The sequence below is a fragment of the Cebus imitator genome, unplaced genomic scaffold, assembly GCF_001604975.1.
Source record: "Cebus imitator isolate Cc_AM_T3 unplaced genomic scaffold, Cebus_imitator-1.0 Scaffold250, whole genome shotgun sequence".
Taxonomy (NCBI): Eukaryota; Metazoa; Chordata; class Mammalia; order Primates; family Cebidae; genus Cebus; species Cebus imitator.
The window spans coordinates 1,236,997-1,255,161 of NW_016107565.1; the positions used below are offsets into that span (position 1 = coordinate 1,236,997).

Consider the following 18,165-nt stretch of genomic DNA (forward strand, 5'->3'; position numbering starts at 1 on the left):
TTGGTTACTGCTTTAATTTCCATGTTAATCATCCCATTGCCACTTTCTCAAATAATATTTACTAGAAAAAACTCATATTCTTTAGAAAATCAGCCTGGTTTAGCACATAGACACTAACATCACAATTTTGTATTCTGTTAGGATATGTCACCAACTTGCTCTGCAAACAAAGCAAGTCACATTATGTTTCGGTTTCTTTGAACATATGATGAGGATTAGTGCTGTGCTGCTAGTTGCCCATTTTTCAGCATTTAGATCAATTGATAAAATCTTATACGGAGATCTTAATCTAAAGTTCTCTGAAAACACCAATAGAATGGAGACAGATTCATTTTTATACTTTTGTACTATCTGGACAGAACTGAAGGAAATCAGAAGAACTGGAAGTGTTATCAAATCAATGTTCATACTGTACCTGAACTGTAGATTTATTTTCCATTTATCTAAATGGAAACTATTTTTAGCCACAAAATATGGCCCTTTAGATGAGCCCTTCCTTTAGAAATGGATGGTCTTCAAGTTCACACTGAATTTCACACAGAATAGCACAATTTACAGAACGCTGCAACCCAGGGAAATTGGGTAATATGTAAATTGGCTATTTTCGTTTGGAATCAGTATGCACTTTGGCTCCCCCTGGATCCCTTGTAACTGAAAACTTGCTGAATCTCTACCTAAAATCTAGATTGGAAAAAGAGAGAACATGAAAGTCAGCCACATATGACTGGGCATGATAAAGAATTCTAATATAAAAATTCAACTATGTGTTATATAGTAACAGGTTATGGTTATTTTTCAGTAATTTTCCACTATTTTAAACACTGACAACAATGTCGTATATACAATTAGTGCTTTATTGAATAACCACATTTTTATATATTTGTTGTTTACCTCAAAAGTTTCTCCTTTAAACTCTTTTATTTTTACTTTTCTTTACTGTCCCCATATCTTCCTGTAGAGTACTCCCTCAGTCTTATTGTCTTATATATAATTCTCTAATGCTTATAGATTTTTCCTATGCTTACTGCTATTTTTGCTTTTTGTTTTAATTTATCTTTATGTTCTAGTTAGGCCATTTTATTGAGCATATTTTTTCTAATTTCCTTTACTTCCACTCTTTTGTTGTCTGTCATCTTTTTTATGTGTTTACGAATGTAGATAGAGCATGACTTGTTGTTATGTCAACAAGATTATATGCAGATGAACCAAAGAAGCATTTTGACCTAGTATGATATTAAATGGACATATCTAAAGTACCCACTTGAAATCCGAATGTGTTGTTCTGAGAGCCATGCCGAGGGACACCTGGGTTTTCACAAGAGGTACGTGTGGGCTCTAAAATGAAGATTAAAAAGATATTAGTCCTTTAAAATTTACAATAGATATATTTCTGTCATAGAAAACAATTTTAAATAATATGGGATTTAGTGTAAATGATCTAGGAAATAATAAAGAATGTAAATCTAATAACATCTCAACAACAGAAGCTTGTTAATCTTGAAGCAAGAAATTCAGGTAGACTTTATTTGGTATTAATTATGAAATTTTTGAACTTTGAACCCTTCTAATATAAAGCACTTGACATTCAAGTAGCTCTGTGGATGCAACGATAAGGAAAGATAAAGGATATGAAAGTACTGTACATGCAAAAGCATTTGCTTGAAGACCTTGCTAAACTATGATTTGGGGTACGGTAATATTTCTCTGAAGAAGTAACCGTGTGGTTTTTTTTCTTTTTTTTTCCCCAGAAACAGGACTTCATAATTTGGATTTTACTGATACCCATAGGATATTTAGGCATAAGTATGGTAGATAGATGACTCGATTTATTTGCATGACAGATTATTTGGTTAGTTTACCCAATATGGCATTAATTTTAGAATTACAGAAATGTAGTTACGATCATTTTGTAATCAATATATATTTTAGATAATTTTGGAGCAAGTCTAATTTCATATGAAGATGCTTTACTAACTATAAAGATCTAAATAAAATGTTAGTACTTAATAATGTCACTACTTGAAAGTATCCTTATTTTTCATTTTAATGATATACAACAAAATTATTTCAAGTGTTTCTTCTAGAAGTTTAAAATGCTGAAATTAATGTTGTATTTTCTACCAATATTCATTTCAGTGCCTTCTAATTGTTCCTATATTTTACATTTGCTTTTATATTTAGCCAACTATAGTTTACAGGATAGAGAAAACCATTAAATGTCACTCCTATTAATTACACAGTTACTGAGCATAATCAGTCCTTAATTAATATTACCTATGCAGTGAGGTGATGAACCACTCCAAGTGCCATCTGCTTGACATATTCTGGTACTCGATCCCACTAATATGAAAGGAGAATTGCAGCTGAATGAAACCTCTGACTGGTATATAAAGCTTTTGCCTTCTCTTTTTCCTTGGGAAGGTATACCAGGGTCACCACAAAACTTTGCTGGAAATGAAAAGAAAGATGCTTATGTCAAAGATTTAGTATTCAGCTGAGTATACAGTTTAGAAAAATGGTGACAATTAATTGGAATATTTCACCAAAGAGATATATTATGCATGATAACTCTATCCCAATAGAAAACTTTATTTTTTAGCTTATGTGTAGATGAAAAATATTGAATTGAAACCTCAGTATAATATTTAAAAATTAGTTTGATTCAAGTATTTTCCACTTAGTAAGCTACCTAAATATAGAATTTTTGTACTTTTCTTGTTTTGCATACACCAAAATCAAACCACATATTTGCACTTGTTAGCTGCAAAGTTGGAATACATTCTTGAAAAAGTAGGTGATTTATAGGTAGCCCTGTCAAAAAGAGCCAACCCAAAATGTTCCAGGCTGCATGCTACAGATTGCAGTGCCCTTTTACATGTATATAAAAAGTTCTGGTTATTTGTTTTATTGTACTCTGAATACTCTGAACACTCAAAACACATATCCCAGAATCTTATTACCTTTCTTTTTAAAAGATTGTCAATATTTTTTAGCATTTTTTAAAATAAAAGAAGGCCATCAGAATCTAAATCTATATAAAACCGTGGAATTTCAGTGTTCTACAACAACCACTGAAAAGATCAACTTCATAGGCTTTCTTAAAAATTGATTAGATTATACCATTCAACATGCGTTTACTAATTACTAAAGAAAAGCATTACTCTAGGTGGTTTGGAACATTTGAACATGTCAGTAAACAAATACTGTAGGATATCTGCTTTTGTGGGGTTTATGTATTTGTGAGGGAAGCGAAGAAACAATAAACATCATAAGTTTTAAGGAAAAAGTAGTATGTGAAAAAGTGGTAAGTCCTATGGGGAACAAAAAAATCATTCAGACTGCATGTGTGTGTGGTGGTGGGGACTAAGAGGCAGGGGAAGATCTTAAATAAAGTGGCAAAGGTGTCTCTTATTGAGAAAAGATTTAAGGAAACCAAATGTTTAGCCATGCTGAAATCCCAAGGGAGGACATTCTGGATAGAGTAAATAGCACTGCTAAAGCCCTTTGTTGGGGCATGGCTAGCTTTCTAGACGAAGAGAAGGCAGCCTGTGTGTCTAGAGCAGAGTGAGCATGCAGAAGCGTGATAGGAGATAAGGGCAAATGGTTTCAAACATATTAGATAAGCCAGGCAAACGCACTTTTATCAAATGCTTTCAATGTTTTTATTGTGGCAAAAAAATATGTAACATATAATTTATAAATTTAACCATTTTGAAATGTACTCAATTGTCAAATGTTCAGATTAAGCACCTGAAAGCTTATTTCCCTCTAAAGCAAACAAACAGCAACAACCAGATGCTTAATATGATTATATGTTGGGTGTCCATGAAATGGATCATCCAAATTGAGACACTTGACAGTGAAAGGGGACTCTACATGTAAAAGAGATCGTCCAGGACAAGGGGAATAAACTTAGCATGTCCAAGCCAACTGAAAAGCATGTATACCTTAATTTTAGAGTACCAAAATCTTGGGCTTAATGTCCAAATAAAACCTTCCTCTAATTCAAGACTATAGAATAAACTTGGATTTTTAAACCTCCTTTTAATAGCATTTAAAACTTTAAAAAAACAATTAAAATTAACAGTAATCATTAAATAAATATTAAAATGAAATGGAGAGGCAATATTTGTGTGTGTGTGTGTGTGTGTGTATGGCATATATGTATGTGTGTGTGTTTGTGTGTATGTATACATAATCACTACTTTTATATTTTATTGCTAAAAAGAATACTGATAACAATATTTTTGTATAAAGTAACACAAGTATAATAAAAACATAAAAACCATTAGTTTACTGTGATTTAATTTTCACCGTCTCTTGGATATTGTAAGACTTTGGGATAGTTGACATATAAGGACTTCTGGCAATATTGTATAACGTCGAACCCATAGGCCAGGGACACTGTCTTACTAATCTTTGTATATCCAGCACATTGTGAATTAATAGATGCTTCCTCGGTGACCATCATCAAGGAGATTTCAGCTGAAGCAATTGTTTCTATTACTAAGTTATTTCATAACCTACTCCTACTTCTGAAGTGTTTCTCTTATGCATATTCAAAAAAGGAGGAAGACTTAAACACCTAAATTCCTCAATCCCCCACTTTCCTCTCTGTGTGTCATTCCATCTATTTCTATCTGAATTTTCATGTATATACCAAACAACCTAGTGATATCAGGTTTAGACTTAAGACACAGAATCTCTTTTCAAATGGCTTCATAAAGACATAAACTTTAAGATGAGAAGATATACTCTAAACAAAATTAAAGAGAAAAAACATTCCTCTTTATAAAGTCCCTAACATTAATTGATTTGTATACTCAATGGGTAAGACCATCATTTCTTAAGTCTACCTTCTCTGAACTTCAGTCTATGCTCTGCCATTTTCTAGCAGTATGACCTCAGGCCTATGACAATGTAGCTGCTTCCCTAAATGATGGCAGAGTAACACTGTGCCCTTGCAATTTGATTTTCTCCTCTGAGTTTAAGTGTCATTGTCTATTAAAATGTTATGACTAATCCTATGTACCCAGGAGCTCTGTTATTTGTAGTAGAAATGATATATGTAAAGTAACTGAGACAAAGATAGCCTTATTACATTTGAAATGTAAATAAATATTTTTTTATTATTTGTATTTCAATAAAACCAAAAACAAAACAGCATATCAAGATAATTTCTTGACTGTAATTTTTTTTCAGTCATATCAAACAAACAAGCAAACCTGCCATATGCTCATCTTTATAAAACCTACTTGACTCTATCTGTCCTGGAGAAGACTTGGAGTATCTAGCCCTATTCAGAACACAGCGATGTTTGCTAAGATGATCTTTTTATGAGTCAGAATTTTAAGTGCCAATTATGTGACAAAAACATTGAGGCACTGGAACAGACTTACTCCAAAACTGGAGACTTGGGTAGAAGGGTGAGAGGAGTGGTGAGGAATGAGAAATTATTTAACGGGAATGGTTCATACTGTTTGGGTGATGGTTACACTAACAGCCTGGACTTCACCACTACTCAATATATCTACATAACAAAACTGCACTGTACCCCTTAAATTTATACAATTTTTTAAAAATTATGTTATGGTACCTAGAAGGAGCTCGTTTGGATATTATATGAACTGCAGTCTAGACCACAACTGTAATTGTTAGGTCTATCTCTCATGCTCAATCTAACTTGTTAATAATATCTCTCTGAAACAAATGTCTTATGAGTAATCTGATGAGCAAGCAAAATGGTGGTATGCCTTCCCAGTATTAGCCATCACTTAATAGGAAGCTTTTCAAGTAAGCAATGCCAAAGTATAATTAATAGTTTGTCTTCAGTTAGTCATCATAATTCTATGTCCATATAAAATATATTTATTTTATACTAACATATGTTTCATTTTTTATAATATGACTATAAAATATATAACTTGCATTAAATAATAAAATGACTATCCATGAACTTAACACTCAACTTTAACAACTGATAATTGCCAACACTGTTACAATTCTTTGTGGGCACCACCCAGAAAGCATCTCTTTTCTTAGGCCCAGGGTAGCATACTTTGCCTCATCCTGAATTCTAGGTTTCTCATATCTACACATTTCTTGGTAATTTACGTTCATGTGTGTGCATGTTGTTTGTGTGTGCGTGTATGTGTATGGCATATATGTATGTGTGTATATGTGTATGTATATATAAGCACTAGTTTTAAATTTTAACCCTAAAAAGAATACTGATAACAATATTCTTGTACACGTCTTCTCATGAACTTGTATGAAAATTTCAAATTCCTGTAGGGAAAACACTTAAAAATAAAATTTATTGACAATGGGCTCTGTAAGTCTTTAACTTTACTAAATAATAGCAACTAGTTTTGCAAATAGCTATGTAGCTGTGTCAATTTACACACCCATCATGAGTCTATAGAAGTTTACGTTGTTCCATATCCCACTAATACTTGATATTGTGCAATATATTTTTTCAATCTCCTGAGAGGAAACAGCTGTCCATGTATTGTGACCATTTTTGTTGTATTGCCTTTTGTATTTTAGAAAATACGTATATATAGCAATATAATTTTTATATCTGCCAAGGAGTATACCATATTCCAGGGACAGAACAGTGAATTAAAAAAAAAAAAAAAAAAAAAAAAAACTCTGCTTTCAAGGAGTATAAATTTGAGTAGAGGACATAGTTCAAATAAACAAGATAAACATAATGTATAGTATGTTTTAAGAAAAAATAAGAAGTAAAAGGGAACTGTTAAGGAGATAAATAAAGCCTGGAAGGGAAATGTTATATGTCAGTGAAGAAACATCAAATAAGGTGACCAGAGAAGGCTATACTGAAAGGAGGGATTTTTAGTAAAAAGCTGAAGGAATAAAAGGAAATTTTCAGGTAAAGTGAATAGTGAACATAAAAGCCCTTGTGTAAAAGCATAGCTGAGTGCTCAAAGAAAAGTCTAAGAAGGCCTGTTTCTGGAGCAGAGTGGGTGAGAAGGTAAGTAGTAGGATATGATAAAATCAGAGGAATGCAAGAAAAAATCCTAGGAGCCTGTAGGGGATTTAGTTTCCACTTTGAATGGGCTGAGAAAACACTGGAGGGTCCTAAGCAACTTAGAGAGTTAGCTCTGCGTAATGTCAAGGCCTTGAGACAGGCAGAGTGCTCCTTTATCCCACGCTGGGAACGAAAAAGGCCTAGGAACAGGATAATGCTAGACAACTCTCTGAATAATTTTATGTTCACTATTCACTTTACCTGAAAATTTCCTGTCCAGATAATGTTCTACAATAATTTATACAGAACTGCAACATGAGTTTGTTTTGTTTTGTATTCTTCCAAATTAATCTTGAAGTAACATTGCTAGGTATATAGTATATAGTAACCTCTGTAAATAAAAGGCAAAACCCTTTTATCTCTATGCTTACTTTGGTAATTTTAGATGTATAATCCCAATTATTATCATGACAAATGCCATCATAAGAATTTTATTTGAATAAACATGTAGAACTGACATGGATTTATTGTAGCAAAAGATTTGGGAACAACTTTCAGAGTATTCAGTTAAGACAATAAGAACATATAAAAATAATTTGCAGTAGTAGAATAAATTTAAGACTGTCTCTACTTTGAGAAATAATTTTGAAAAATAAGAAAAATTTGTAAACAAAGCCATTGGTGTAAACTTTTGAATCAGTGAAGAAGAAATAGAATGATTTAATTACATGAAAAGTAGCTACATTGGTAAATACTGAATTTTCTTTGAACCCTAATTAGGCATTGAAGAACGATTAACAATCTCATATTTGCTCTAGAAAAATTTGAAAATTTTGAGTAACAATTATCACTTGAAATCATACTTACGTAAGCACTGCGGTACTTCTCCACTCCAGGTACCATTCCCTACACAGGTCAAAACAGCAGGGAAGGACAGCTCATAGCCTGGAGAACAGATGTAGCTAATACTAAAGCCCCAGTCGAAATTTGTTCCTTCCAGCCTTCCATTAGAGATCTGGGGAGGAGTTGGGCAGGTAACAGCTGCAATTACATTAAAAGTGATTAGACACAGCTGTTGAAATATCCTGACTGTTAAAGATATAAATAAATATCATTAGAAGAAGCATATGTGCTAATTTAACCTTTTCGAGGACAATACGTAGTGACTGTTTTATTGTCCTGGTGATATTCCTGAGACACCCTGGAATTAATCCCTGTGGGAAGCAACTTTTTCTTGGCAACATAATGGCTACTCGTTGTCAGAGATTCTCTTACAAAATAGCAAGCTACCTGACATCTCAGAGAAGGCAAATAGAGGATGACCTTCAATCTAGTATAATGTAAGTGATAAATTATTGGTTTTATATAAAATTATTTTCCAATGACCTTTAGACAGACAAGACTTGGATTGTTTGGCTATATATAGCATCAGCATTTTAAACATGGAATTTGAAAGTAGTTCTGCAACATTTTTGAAAACACAGGTCATATGTCTCATTAAAATATCTAAGTTAGTTCCCTTAACCATTTAGATTCATATGTTAAAACTTATTATTAAAGGGTTTGTCAATGCATTTAAAAAAAATTTTTTTAATGTATTTTGTTTAAATTGTTTTAAGTTATCCTTAAGCAAAGACAGGCTGGAAAAGGTAGAGATGAAAGGATAAGGGGGACTATCGACTTCAAAATATAAACACAACGGATGCCTGTATTATGAGGACTAAAAACATGTGAATAACTTTTTACAGCTGAATAATATCTAATTCATATCAGGATGAAATAATAAATGTATAGAATAATATCTAAAATATAAAATATATAAATCTAAAATATATAAATAAAATATATAAATTATACATTTTATAAATATAAATTATAAATTATAAATTATATATTTTATCTAACATATATAAAATGCTTATATATTTTAATTTACTAACTGTATATTTATAGTGATCTGATACAGAAACTGAATAATAAAGAAGGAAAGGCAAATACATTGAAATTATTTTGTTAGATTATAATTCAGTAAGATATTAAACTATTAATCACAAACATTTAAACAGCAATGTAAATGAAAAATTTTAATTAAGTCAAATAATTATAAAACAATAAGTTGTCTGATATTGCATCTACAGTATTCCACAAGTAATCATAAAAATTGGCCGAAAAATTTATAAAAATATTTCCAGTAGAAAAACAAACAGCACAAAGTAGCAAATTTATGCTTGTATTGACTAACAGATTAATTCTAGATTGAATTATTTGAAAAATCAAGTTTTCCCATTGTTGCAGAAAAATTACAGTTCTATAACTCAGGCTGGCTGTTCTAAATTATGCAAATTATTTTTCCTTTTCCCCCATCCTTGAATGACTTGACCCAAGTGGATCAACAAATTACAGTAATAGTTCATCAAGATTATATTCATCAATCAATATAAATAACAATGGTGAATATGGATATAATATTCTTTTGGATGCATTAAAGCTTGTTGTCATTACAATAAAATATAATTTTGTCAAAATATTATTTTAAATTCTATATATTAAAATACAGTTTTTTAAAATAGCCATTTTTAGTACTAGAAAAATAAATGCAACCTTGAACTAAAAATATTATTTAAACGTACTTTAAATTTGTATATAAAAACAAGAAAATATGTACTGGTTACCATTCTTAAATGCTGAAGAAATCATTATCATACCTCTACAAGTTGGCATTACTCCACTCCATGTGCCATTAATTGTACAAGTCCTGATTCTGGAGCCATTCAATTCCATCGTGTAGCCTGGCTGGCACATGTAAGAAACATTTTGTCCAACCACATAATCATCTCCATATCTCAGTCCATTGGCTGGTATACCTGGGTCTCCACAACTGATTACTGTCAGTATTGGATTAGAAGAGCAGATGGTTAATGCAGCATGTATTTAATGGAGAGGAGTGGTAAGCATATGGCATGCTTAATATATAAACAGGAAAATTAGTTATCATGTTCATTTTTAATCATAAAACATAAGCATATTTAAACCACATACTGGCAATTCCTGATTATGATCAGGTATGCTTATTACAGATTCTACACATATGGTTCAGAAACTGTCATTTAGCCCCGAAAAGGCTAGGTTCCTATGCCATTATGTTGTAGTGAATTTGATGCAGTAACCTCTTCTAACCTTCACTAGAAGATCACAGAGAAAACACCCTGCAGAATCAGATTTCTAACATAGTATTTAAAATCCATATTCCTACATATGGCTACTGAAATATCAAATTTATCAAGCCTGCTGAACTGAAAGCATATTTTCTGCAGTGTCACTCAGAAAGACAAATCCCAAGAAAATTGTCACCATCACTCTGGAATGTGTTTGCTATAAGAATTGCAGATATGTTAGGGGCCATCTTATCCCATGTCCTTGACAAATACGTGATGGTATTTCCAGCCCAAAACAGGGACTGTAGATGTTCTGTTCTGCCCCAAGTCTCCATTAACATATCCAACTCTGACCGTCTCCATGTTTGCATCTAACCTCTAAAAGGAGGTAGGACAACAGTGCAATGTGAACCTCTCTCTACTGATGACACAATGGATGAGCTGGGTGGAGGGTGTTACATTTTCCAGAGCAAGGGCGAAATGGGGAGGTCATGCAGGGCCAGAGACATAAAGTTGTAGGGAGCAAAAGGTCTAGACCCATTCCAAGGACACAAGAAAGAAGGCCACAAGGCAGACTACACATGAGCAGAAGCTCCAAGCCCTCAGCATATGTTTCACTGTCCCACTGGAATTCAATTACAAAATATTAATTTGAAGGTAAAATTATTAAGAACTTTGAGATGGCTATCACAGAGCATTAAACTTTAAGCACGAGACTCTTCTGAGCATGAAGTTCTACAAGTTGTGCTCATCTCATGTCTATGAGTGTGAGAGCATATATAATATTATCATTTCTTTATAATGCCACTCAAAATCTTTCGGAAAGACTTGAGACAGCTTAGAAACACAAATAACAATTTTATTTAAAATGTATTTTGTTTAAATATAAACATAAGATTCAAACATAACGAAGACTATATGTGTCACACAAGTGCTGACTATTTGAAGGCACAGGATTTAAGCATAATTTGGGCAGCAAAAGGGCTAAAAGGCTTTCTGGCAGCTAAGAAATGGAAAAGTACAAGTTACACTTTATTTTTTAGAGACAAAAAACATGTTGTATACCTGCTAGTATCTTAGTCTACTAAATCTTTTGGTTCATAAAAGAGTAATTTCTCCAGGTAAATCTGGGTTATTTTTTTTCTCTCTCTCTCTGCTACTCTTTCTCTCTTTTTAAAATTCATTTTCCCCAATATTTTGGAGGTCCAGGATTAAAGACTAAGAATGAATTAAGGCATGGAAGACCTTAATGACATCTTAGTTACATTGTATTTATTATGTTACCATTAAGAATTAAGAATGTCACCATTCCTTTCACATTCTATTCTGTTGATTCTAAGAAGTTTAAAGATTATGAATAATGGACTTTAAAGAATATCATTCAGGGCATTCTACCTCATAACTCTTGGAGCCCTTAAGACAGTTTGATTAGATTAAACACTTTGAGTGTTTCTATCTCAATCATAATGGAGTTTTATATTCAGGGCTGCTTTTCTTCCTATGATTACTGGGAAGTAAAAAGATTTTTTTTTTAAGCATACAATTGAGTTGGATAGAAAATCAAATAATCCTACACATTTACCAACAATAGGTTATCTCTTTTTATAGTTTCAAATTTTACAACCATGTAAAAATGAATATACACCTTAAATTTATTATGTTATTTTATTTTATATTTATAACCAAAATTTTTAATTAGGAAGAGGAAATTAAAGAGAACACCTATAAATTGTTGTTATTTTCTGGGCAGTGCTCTACAGATTGCATTAGAATCTTGGCAAGGGGAAACAGCCAGCCTGGTCATGGGGCACACAAGTTGAGATGCAGCCACCAAAAGAGAGGACAGAGCATTTATTTTACAGAATAAAGAAGAAAGGGTTGTGCATATCATGGCAGCACCATGAATGAAATGCCTGACTACAAAAGCTTTAGAAGGATTTGTTTGGTGACTTCCTAATGAAGCCAAGGCTAGTCAAAGAGGCAGTTTCCAAGAGCAACAGTCTTTGTAAACAGCACCTGCTCTGCAAATCAATTCATTCACTACCAGCTTGTTTTCAGCAACAACCAAAAAAAAAAAAAAAAAAAAAAAAAGGCTTTTGGTTTTGTCAGGAAAAACCTTAGAATAATGGCTCTTTAGGGCTTCACCCTAAAATTCAGATATATCATTGCATGACAACAGGGGGTTGTGGTTTATTGCAAGAAAATCTAAGGTCATCAACCTCCTTAAATACACATCTGTCTCATATAAACACACCAATAAACTCCATAAAGGCAGATATTTTGACACTTGTATGCTGTTTTCTTGGAGTCTTGTCTAGTGTATGATTCATCATAAGAGATTAAATATTTATTTGAAGGATAAATAAATGAATGCATTTGTAAAGGAATATATAAATGAATGCATATGTAAAGGAATATTTAAATTGTCAGCTCATTCTGGAAAACACATAAATTATTTGTAAGGTCTGAATTTGTTTTGTGGTATATTTCTCTTTCTATATGTAATTGATGCCCCTCTGGCATCATTTACGTTAAATCTAAGTAAGTAATCTCTACACTACAAATAAAACATAATTGCAGTAACTCTAGTCAACCTATGCTGCTTTAAAACTACTTTCTCTTTTAACTTCTTATACAAGGATTATAAATGTGCATTTTAAAATAAAATGAAATCTCATTACTTTTTAAACAAACTTTTTAAAATAAAATGAAGTCACCTTACTTTTTTATTCAATATCTAATGGACATTTTTACATGTAACTATTAATACATATAGACATACATAACATTTTAGTAGCATATTAATCCCATGCAATATAATTTATGCAACCAAATCCCTATGGACTGGTGTTTGAGTTATTCCATTATTTTTCTATTACAGACAATGCAGCAATGAACATGCTTGCTTAACATTACACAGGTATTTGCTCCGCCAGGCTTCTAGCTTCAAACCCAGAACAGAATTCTTACTGTAGCAAAAATGAAGTTTCAGAAAGATGGCTAAACCATTACTCTCATAATGCTTCTGATTTTACATAATATCCATATTCAACAGTTGGTTTCTTCTTTAGATCTCAAAAGGCAGGGTTTCTCTACCTTAACCTTGACACTATTGACATTTTCAGCTAAATAATTCCTGGTTATGTGGGCTGCTCTGTGCATTGTAGAATGTTCTGCAATATATACCTGGCATCTACCCGCTAGATCCAATAGTAACTCCTGCCCCTGCTCTGTGACAATCAAAAATTATCTTCATACATTTCCAAATGTCCCCTGGGAAGCAAAATCCTCTCTAGTTGAGAACCGCTGTGCCAAGGAGTAGCTCTCACTTCTTGAGGTGACTTAGCTATTTTTTAGCTTCACTTCACTCAGTTTTATGCTGGGATACCCCTATCCCTCTCTTTTGTGAGATGAACCCCATCTTTCTGACCTGTCCTCTATTAGAAAAACATCTTTGAGGATTTTCAGATTTGTGACGAAAATTCAGTAAGGGCATTTCTATAGTGGCTATTTGGAAAATGAAGCATTAGACTCAGTTATCACCTGGCCCTGATTAAATATGGTGTCCTTTGCCCAAAGGAATAAGACTTCCCAGATGCAGGGTATTGGGCACTGGTCATTTTGGAAGCAGAAGTCCAGGCAGTTTTCTAAAAATATCATCCAAGAAAACTAATAAGCACATTTCTCTTTAGACTAGAAAGTTAATTCTTACTCCACTTGACAAACCCTGTCTCAGCATTGTTTGTGTCTTCCTCCCAAAACATCATATACATCGTATATACTCTGTATATGATGGACTCTAGGAAACAGAGGTGGAACTGCTTGTTAGATATTGAAAGCTAAGGATCCCCTTATAATTAATATTCTATAGCATTTTGTACTGACAAAAAATGTATTTTTGAAAAATTAAGTGCATACACTTATTATATCTTCTCTCTGTGCATGTTTCTTCACATTTATAATTCCTCTGTCAAAGTGTGCATAATATTCAAATGTATGATCTTGATTTCAAGATATAATATTTTACCCACTCAGGAGGCCACTAGCTATTCTGAGGGAACTTCTGCTTCTGCCACTGGAAGTGGGTTTAATAAGGACATGTCTAGAATTACAAACAATGAGTGTTAGGAAAAGGTAAAAGATTTTGCTTGTGAGGCATACTTTTAGAGAGAGATTAGACTTGCAATTTCCCAACTCACGTATATTCTGAAGCTGGTTAAATAACAGCAGGTAGAATTTAGGTAAGTAAAAGTGTATGCTTTTACCAATATCTCCACTATGGTCAAGCCTGGGGGATTGGAGACCTTACAATTATTATTAAACCATATTTTTTTCCAGAAATGTTTCTAAAATCATGGAAATGAATAAGGCAAATCAAATCACAGCTGACACATCTCCACATGTAATTAGACTAGAGTTTCTAAAACGCAGAGGAGTGTGTGTGTGTGTGTCTGTGTGTGTGTGTATGTTGTTTATTATTGTGAAAATGAGATATTTTCTAAGAAAGTAAGAGGAATTCTGCTTTCCTTAATAATGGAGTAACAATGAAGAATTTGTCTTCCATTTGAAAGAACAACAAAAAAAGGAAAGAGTATATATTTTAAAAAGAAAGATTTCAAAACAATGGACATCAGGCAACAAAGCACAGTGATTCTTGAGTCACGGGAGACAAATTAGATGAATCTCCTGATTGCCCCATCTTACTACCTAAAGAAAATTTCAAGTCTGTGTCCCAGGGAAGAGGAACCTATGCAGAGCCCGGCAGACTCCTTAAGTTAAGAAGATGGATCTGAGAGTCCAGAGAAAACTATGCAGGTAGAGTTTATGGGACACAGTACCAAAGAGGACATTGACAGAGAAATATTTCCAGAGATACAGGAAGAAAACGCCTTAAGTAGTCAGCAGATTTCTGATTAGCTGTGAAGGAAACTGCCCAAGGTATGAGAAAGAAATTACCCCAAAAGATGAGATGTAACAATATCTGGACCTGGTATGGGGCCAGGAATGCCACGGTCATATGAATTCTATACCCAGCAAAAATACATATTTTAAAAGGTGATGTATAAACATATGCACACAAAGAAAAGCTGAAAACATTATCATTAGTAGAAATGTACCAAAAGACAGTGGAAGAAAAATAATACCTCATGCAAATATGTATCTACACACAAAAAATAGAGCACTTGAAGTAGTAATGATGCACATAAGATTTGTCTTATTATTTAAATCCCTTGAAGAAATAGTTGACTAAAGTTGTTTATCAATGCAGTGTGGTGTTTGTAACATATTACTAAGTAAAATGTTTGATAACAAGAGCATTTTTATGAAGAACCCGACTCCATTTTGATGCTTCAAGTTCTGCCTCCCTGTTCCCCTTCTACTCCACATCTGGGAAGCTGACAAGAAAGTCTACTTGCTTCCCTCCTTTGGCATCAGCAGGGAAGTTCAAACCATGAAAACCCTGGCACACCCACAGGAACTTTCTTCAAGTTCCTGCCACTAACCACAATAAAAATAAACAAACTATATGTATTAGTACATTTTCACACTGCTGATAATGATATACCTGAGACTGGATAATTTAAAAAGAAAAAGAGGTTTAGGCGATGCCTGGAAAGGCAGCAAAGGAGAAAGGACTTACAGAGTGCCTACATAAATTGGTTATGAGTAACATATAAACAAGGAACAACAAACTGTGGAAGGCCATAGGAGGCCTTTGAGGAGGAAGGTCTCTCCACACCTCATGTTCTGGTGAAGGATGACCTAGGCTCTGCTACCATAAACATTGTGCTCAGGGATGTAAGACCCCTTCATAGCACTATGATGTAGCCAGACTTGTAGGCTCCTTGTAAGGCCCTCATTCCACCAGCTGCACATAGATAACAGGCTAAAGATAATCACATGTTCTTGTTTTGTGAAACTCCTGAAACTGCCACTGTTATCAATCTTTAGAAAGAGTGACACACTAGCTCTGGCTCACTGATTCAGTTCCAGCTCACTGATTCACTCCACCATCACATCACCCGCTCCTACCATCATTCCACCCCTACCCTATAGATCAAAGTAATTGTAACCGACAAATAGTGAGGATGATCAGAGCTCAGGGCCTTCACTTCATTGACTCCTCCAAAGTAATAAAGTGATGGCCCCCTGGTCCCACTATCTCTCTTAATCTATCTTTTTTTCTTTCCTTTGTTGCCACCGAACACAGGGTACCCACAGGTGATGTAGGACTGACTCCCTACAGGCCGGGCATTGTAGTGGCTCATGCCTGTAATGCCAGTACTTTGGGAGGCCAAGGTAGGCAGATCACTTGAGGTCAGGAGTTTGAGACCAGCCTGTCCAACATGGCAAAACCTAGTCTCTACTTAAAATACTAAATTAGCCAGGCACGGTGGTGGGTGCCTGTAATCCCAACTACTTGGGAGGCTGTGGCAAGAGAATCACTTGAATCTGGGAGGTGGAAGTCGCAGTGAGCCAAGGTTGTGCCATTGCACTCCAGCCTGGGCAAAAAGAGCAAAACTAAATAAAAAAAAAAAAAGAAGAAGAAGAAATTTAATGGACTTACAGTTCCAAGTGGCTAGGGAGGCCTCACAATCATGGCAAAAGGTAGAAGGCACATCTGACATGGTGGCAGGCAAAAAAGAATGAGAACCAAGCAAAAGGGGAAACCCCTTATAAACTCATGAGATCTTGTGAGATTTGTTCACTACCATGAGAACAGTATGGGAGAAACCACCTCCATGATTCAACTATCTCCCACCAGGTGTCTCCCTCAAAATGTAGAAATTACAGGAGCTACAATTAAAGATGAGATTTGCTTGGGGACAGAGCCAAATATCATTCCACCCCTGGCCCCTCACAAATCTCATACCCTCACACTTCAAAACTAGTCATGCCTTCCCAACAATCCCCAAAAGTCTTAAATCATTTCAGCATTAATTCAAAAGTCCACAGTCCCAAGTCTCATCTGAGACAAGGCAAGTACTTCTGCCTATGAACCTATAAAATCAGAAGGAAGTTAGTTACTTCCTAAATACAATGGGGGTACAAACATTGGATAAATACAGCTGTTCCAAATGAGAGAAACTGGCCAAAATGAAGGGCTACGGGACCCATGCAAGTCTGAAATCCAACAGGGCAGTCTAATCTTAAAGCTTCAAAATGATCTGCTTTGACTACATTTCTCACATCCAAGTCACACTGATGCAAGAGATGGGTTCCCAGCTTATTGGGAAGATCTGCTTCTGTGGCTTTGCAGGTACAGACTCCCTTTCCCCTGCTTTCACAGGCTGGCTTTGAGTGTCTGTGGCTTTTCGAGGCACATGGTGCAACTTGTCAGTGTATCTCTCTTTCTGGGGCCTGAAGGACAGTGACCCTCTTCTCACAGCTCCACTAGACAGTACCTCAGTGGAGACTCTATGTGGGGGTTCCAATCCCACATTTCCCTTCTGCATTGCCCTAGCAGAGATTCTCCATGGGGACCCCACCCCTGAGTGAACTTCTGCCCGGACATACAGGCATTCCCATACATCATCTGAAATCTATATTCTCAAACCTCATCTCTTGACTTCTGTGCACCTGTAGACTCAATACCACATGGAAATTGCCAAAGCTTGGGGCTTGCATACTTTGAAGACATGACCTGAGCTGTACCTTGACCCCTTTAGCCATGGCTAGAGTGGCTGGCATGCAGGGCGATTATAACAAATCAAAATTCATTGAACCTTTTAATATATTTGTTATTGTTATTGCCTATGTGTCTGTCATCAAAAAGATTCTGGTTCTTAGAGTTATAGAGGGAAAGCACCCATGTCATCCCATAGTATAGATATGGCCTTAATTCAAACCTGACTTAAGCCTGGAGTCCCTAAAGCCAGTAAAGTCGCAACTGCCCTGTGGGAGACTCTCAATACTCAAAATAGTGATTTGAAACTCTCTGGAGGAAGATACCTATAAATATGGACAGAGAAGACAGGACTGTCCTTCTTCCTGAAGTGTATCCTGTAACTCCAC

General features: G+C 34.6%; 1 protein-coding gene across 6 annotated transcripts in view; it reads right to left on the bottom strand.

Annotated features, from left to right (window-relative positions):
- CSMD3 (CUB and Sushi multiple domains 3) overlaps positions 1–18,165 on the bottom strand; it is a 1,251,170-nt gene that overhangs the window by 32,842 nt on the left and 1,200,163 nt on the right. For all 6 annotated transcript variants that reach the window (XM_017498748.2, XM_017498749.2, XM_037727955.1 and 3 more), the window contains 4 exons: positions 9,700–9,879; positions 7,862–8,035; positions 2,275–2,448; positions 1,262–1,335 (listed from right to left, as the gene is read on the bottom strand). In XM_017498748.2, coding sequence (XP_017354237.1) covers positions 1,262–1,335; positions 2,275–2,448; positions 7,862–8,035; positions 9,700–9,879 — 602 coding nt within the window. The remainder of the gene's footprint in view (positions 1–1,261; positions 1,336–2,274; positions 2,449–7,861; positions 8,036–9,699; positions 9,880–18,165) is intronic.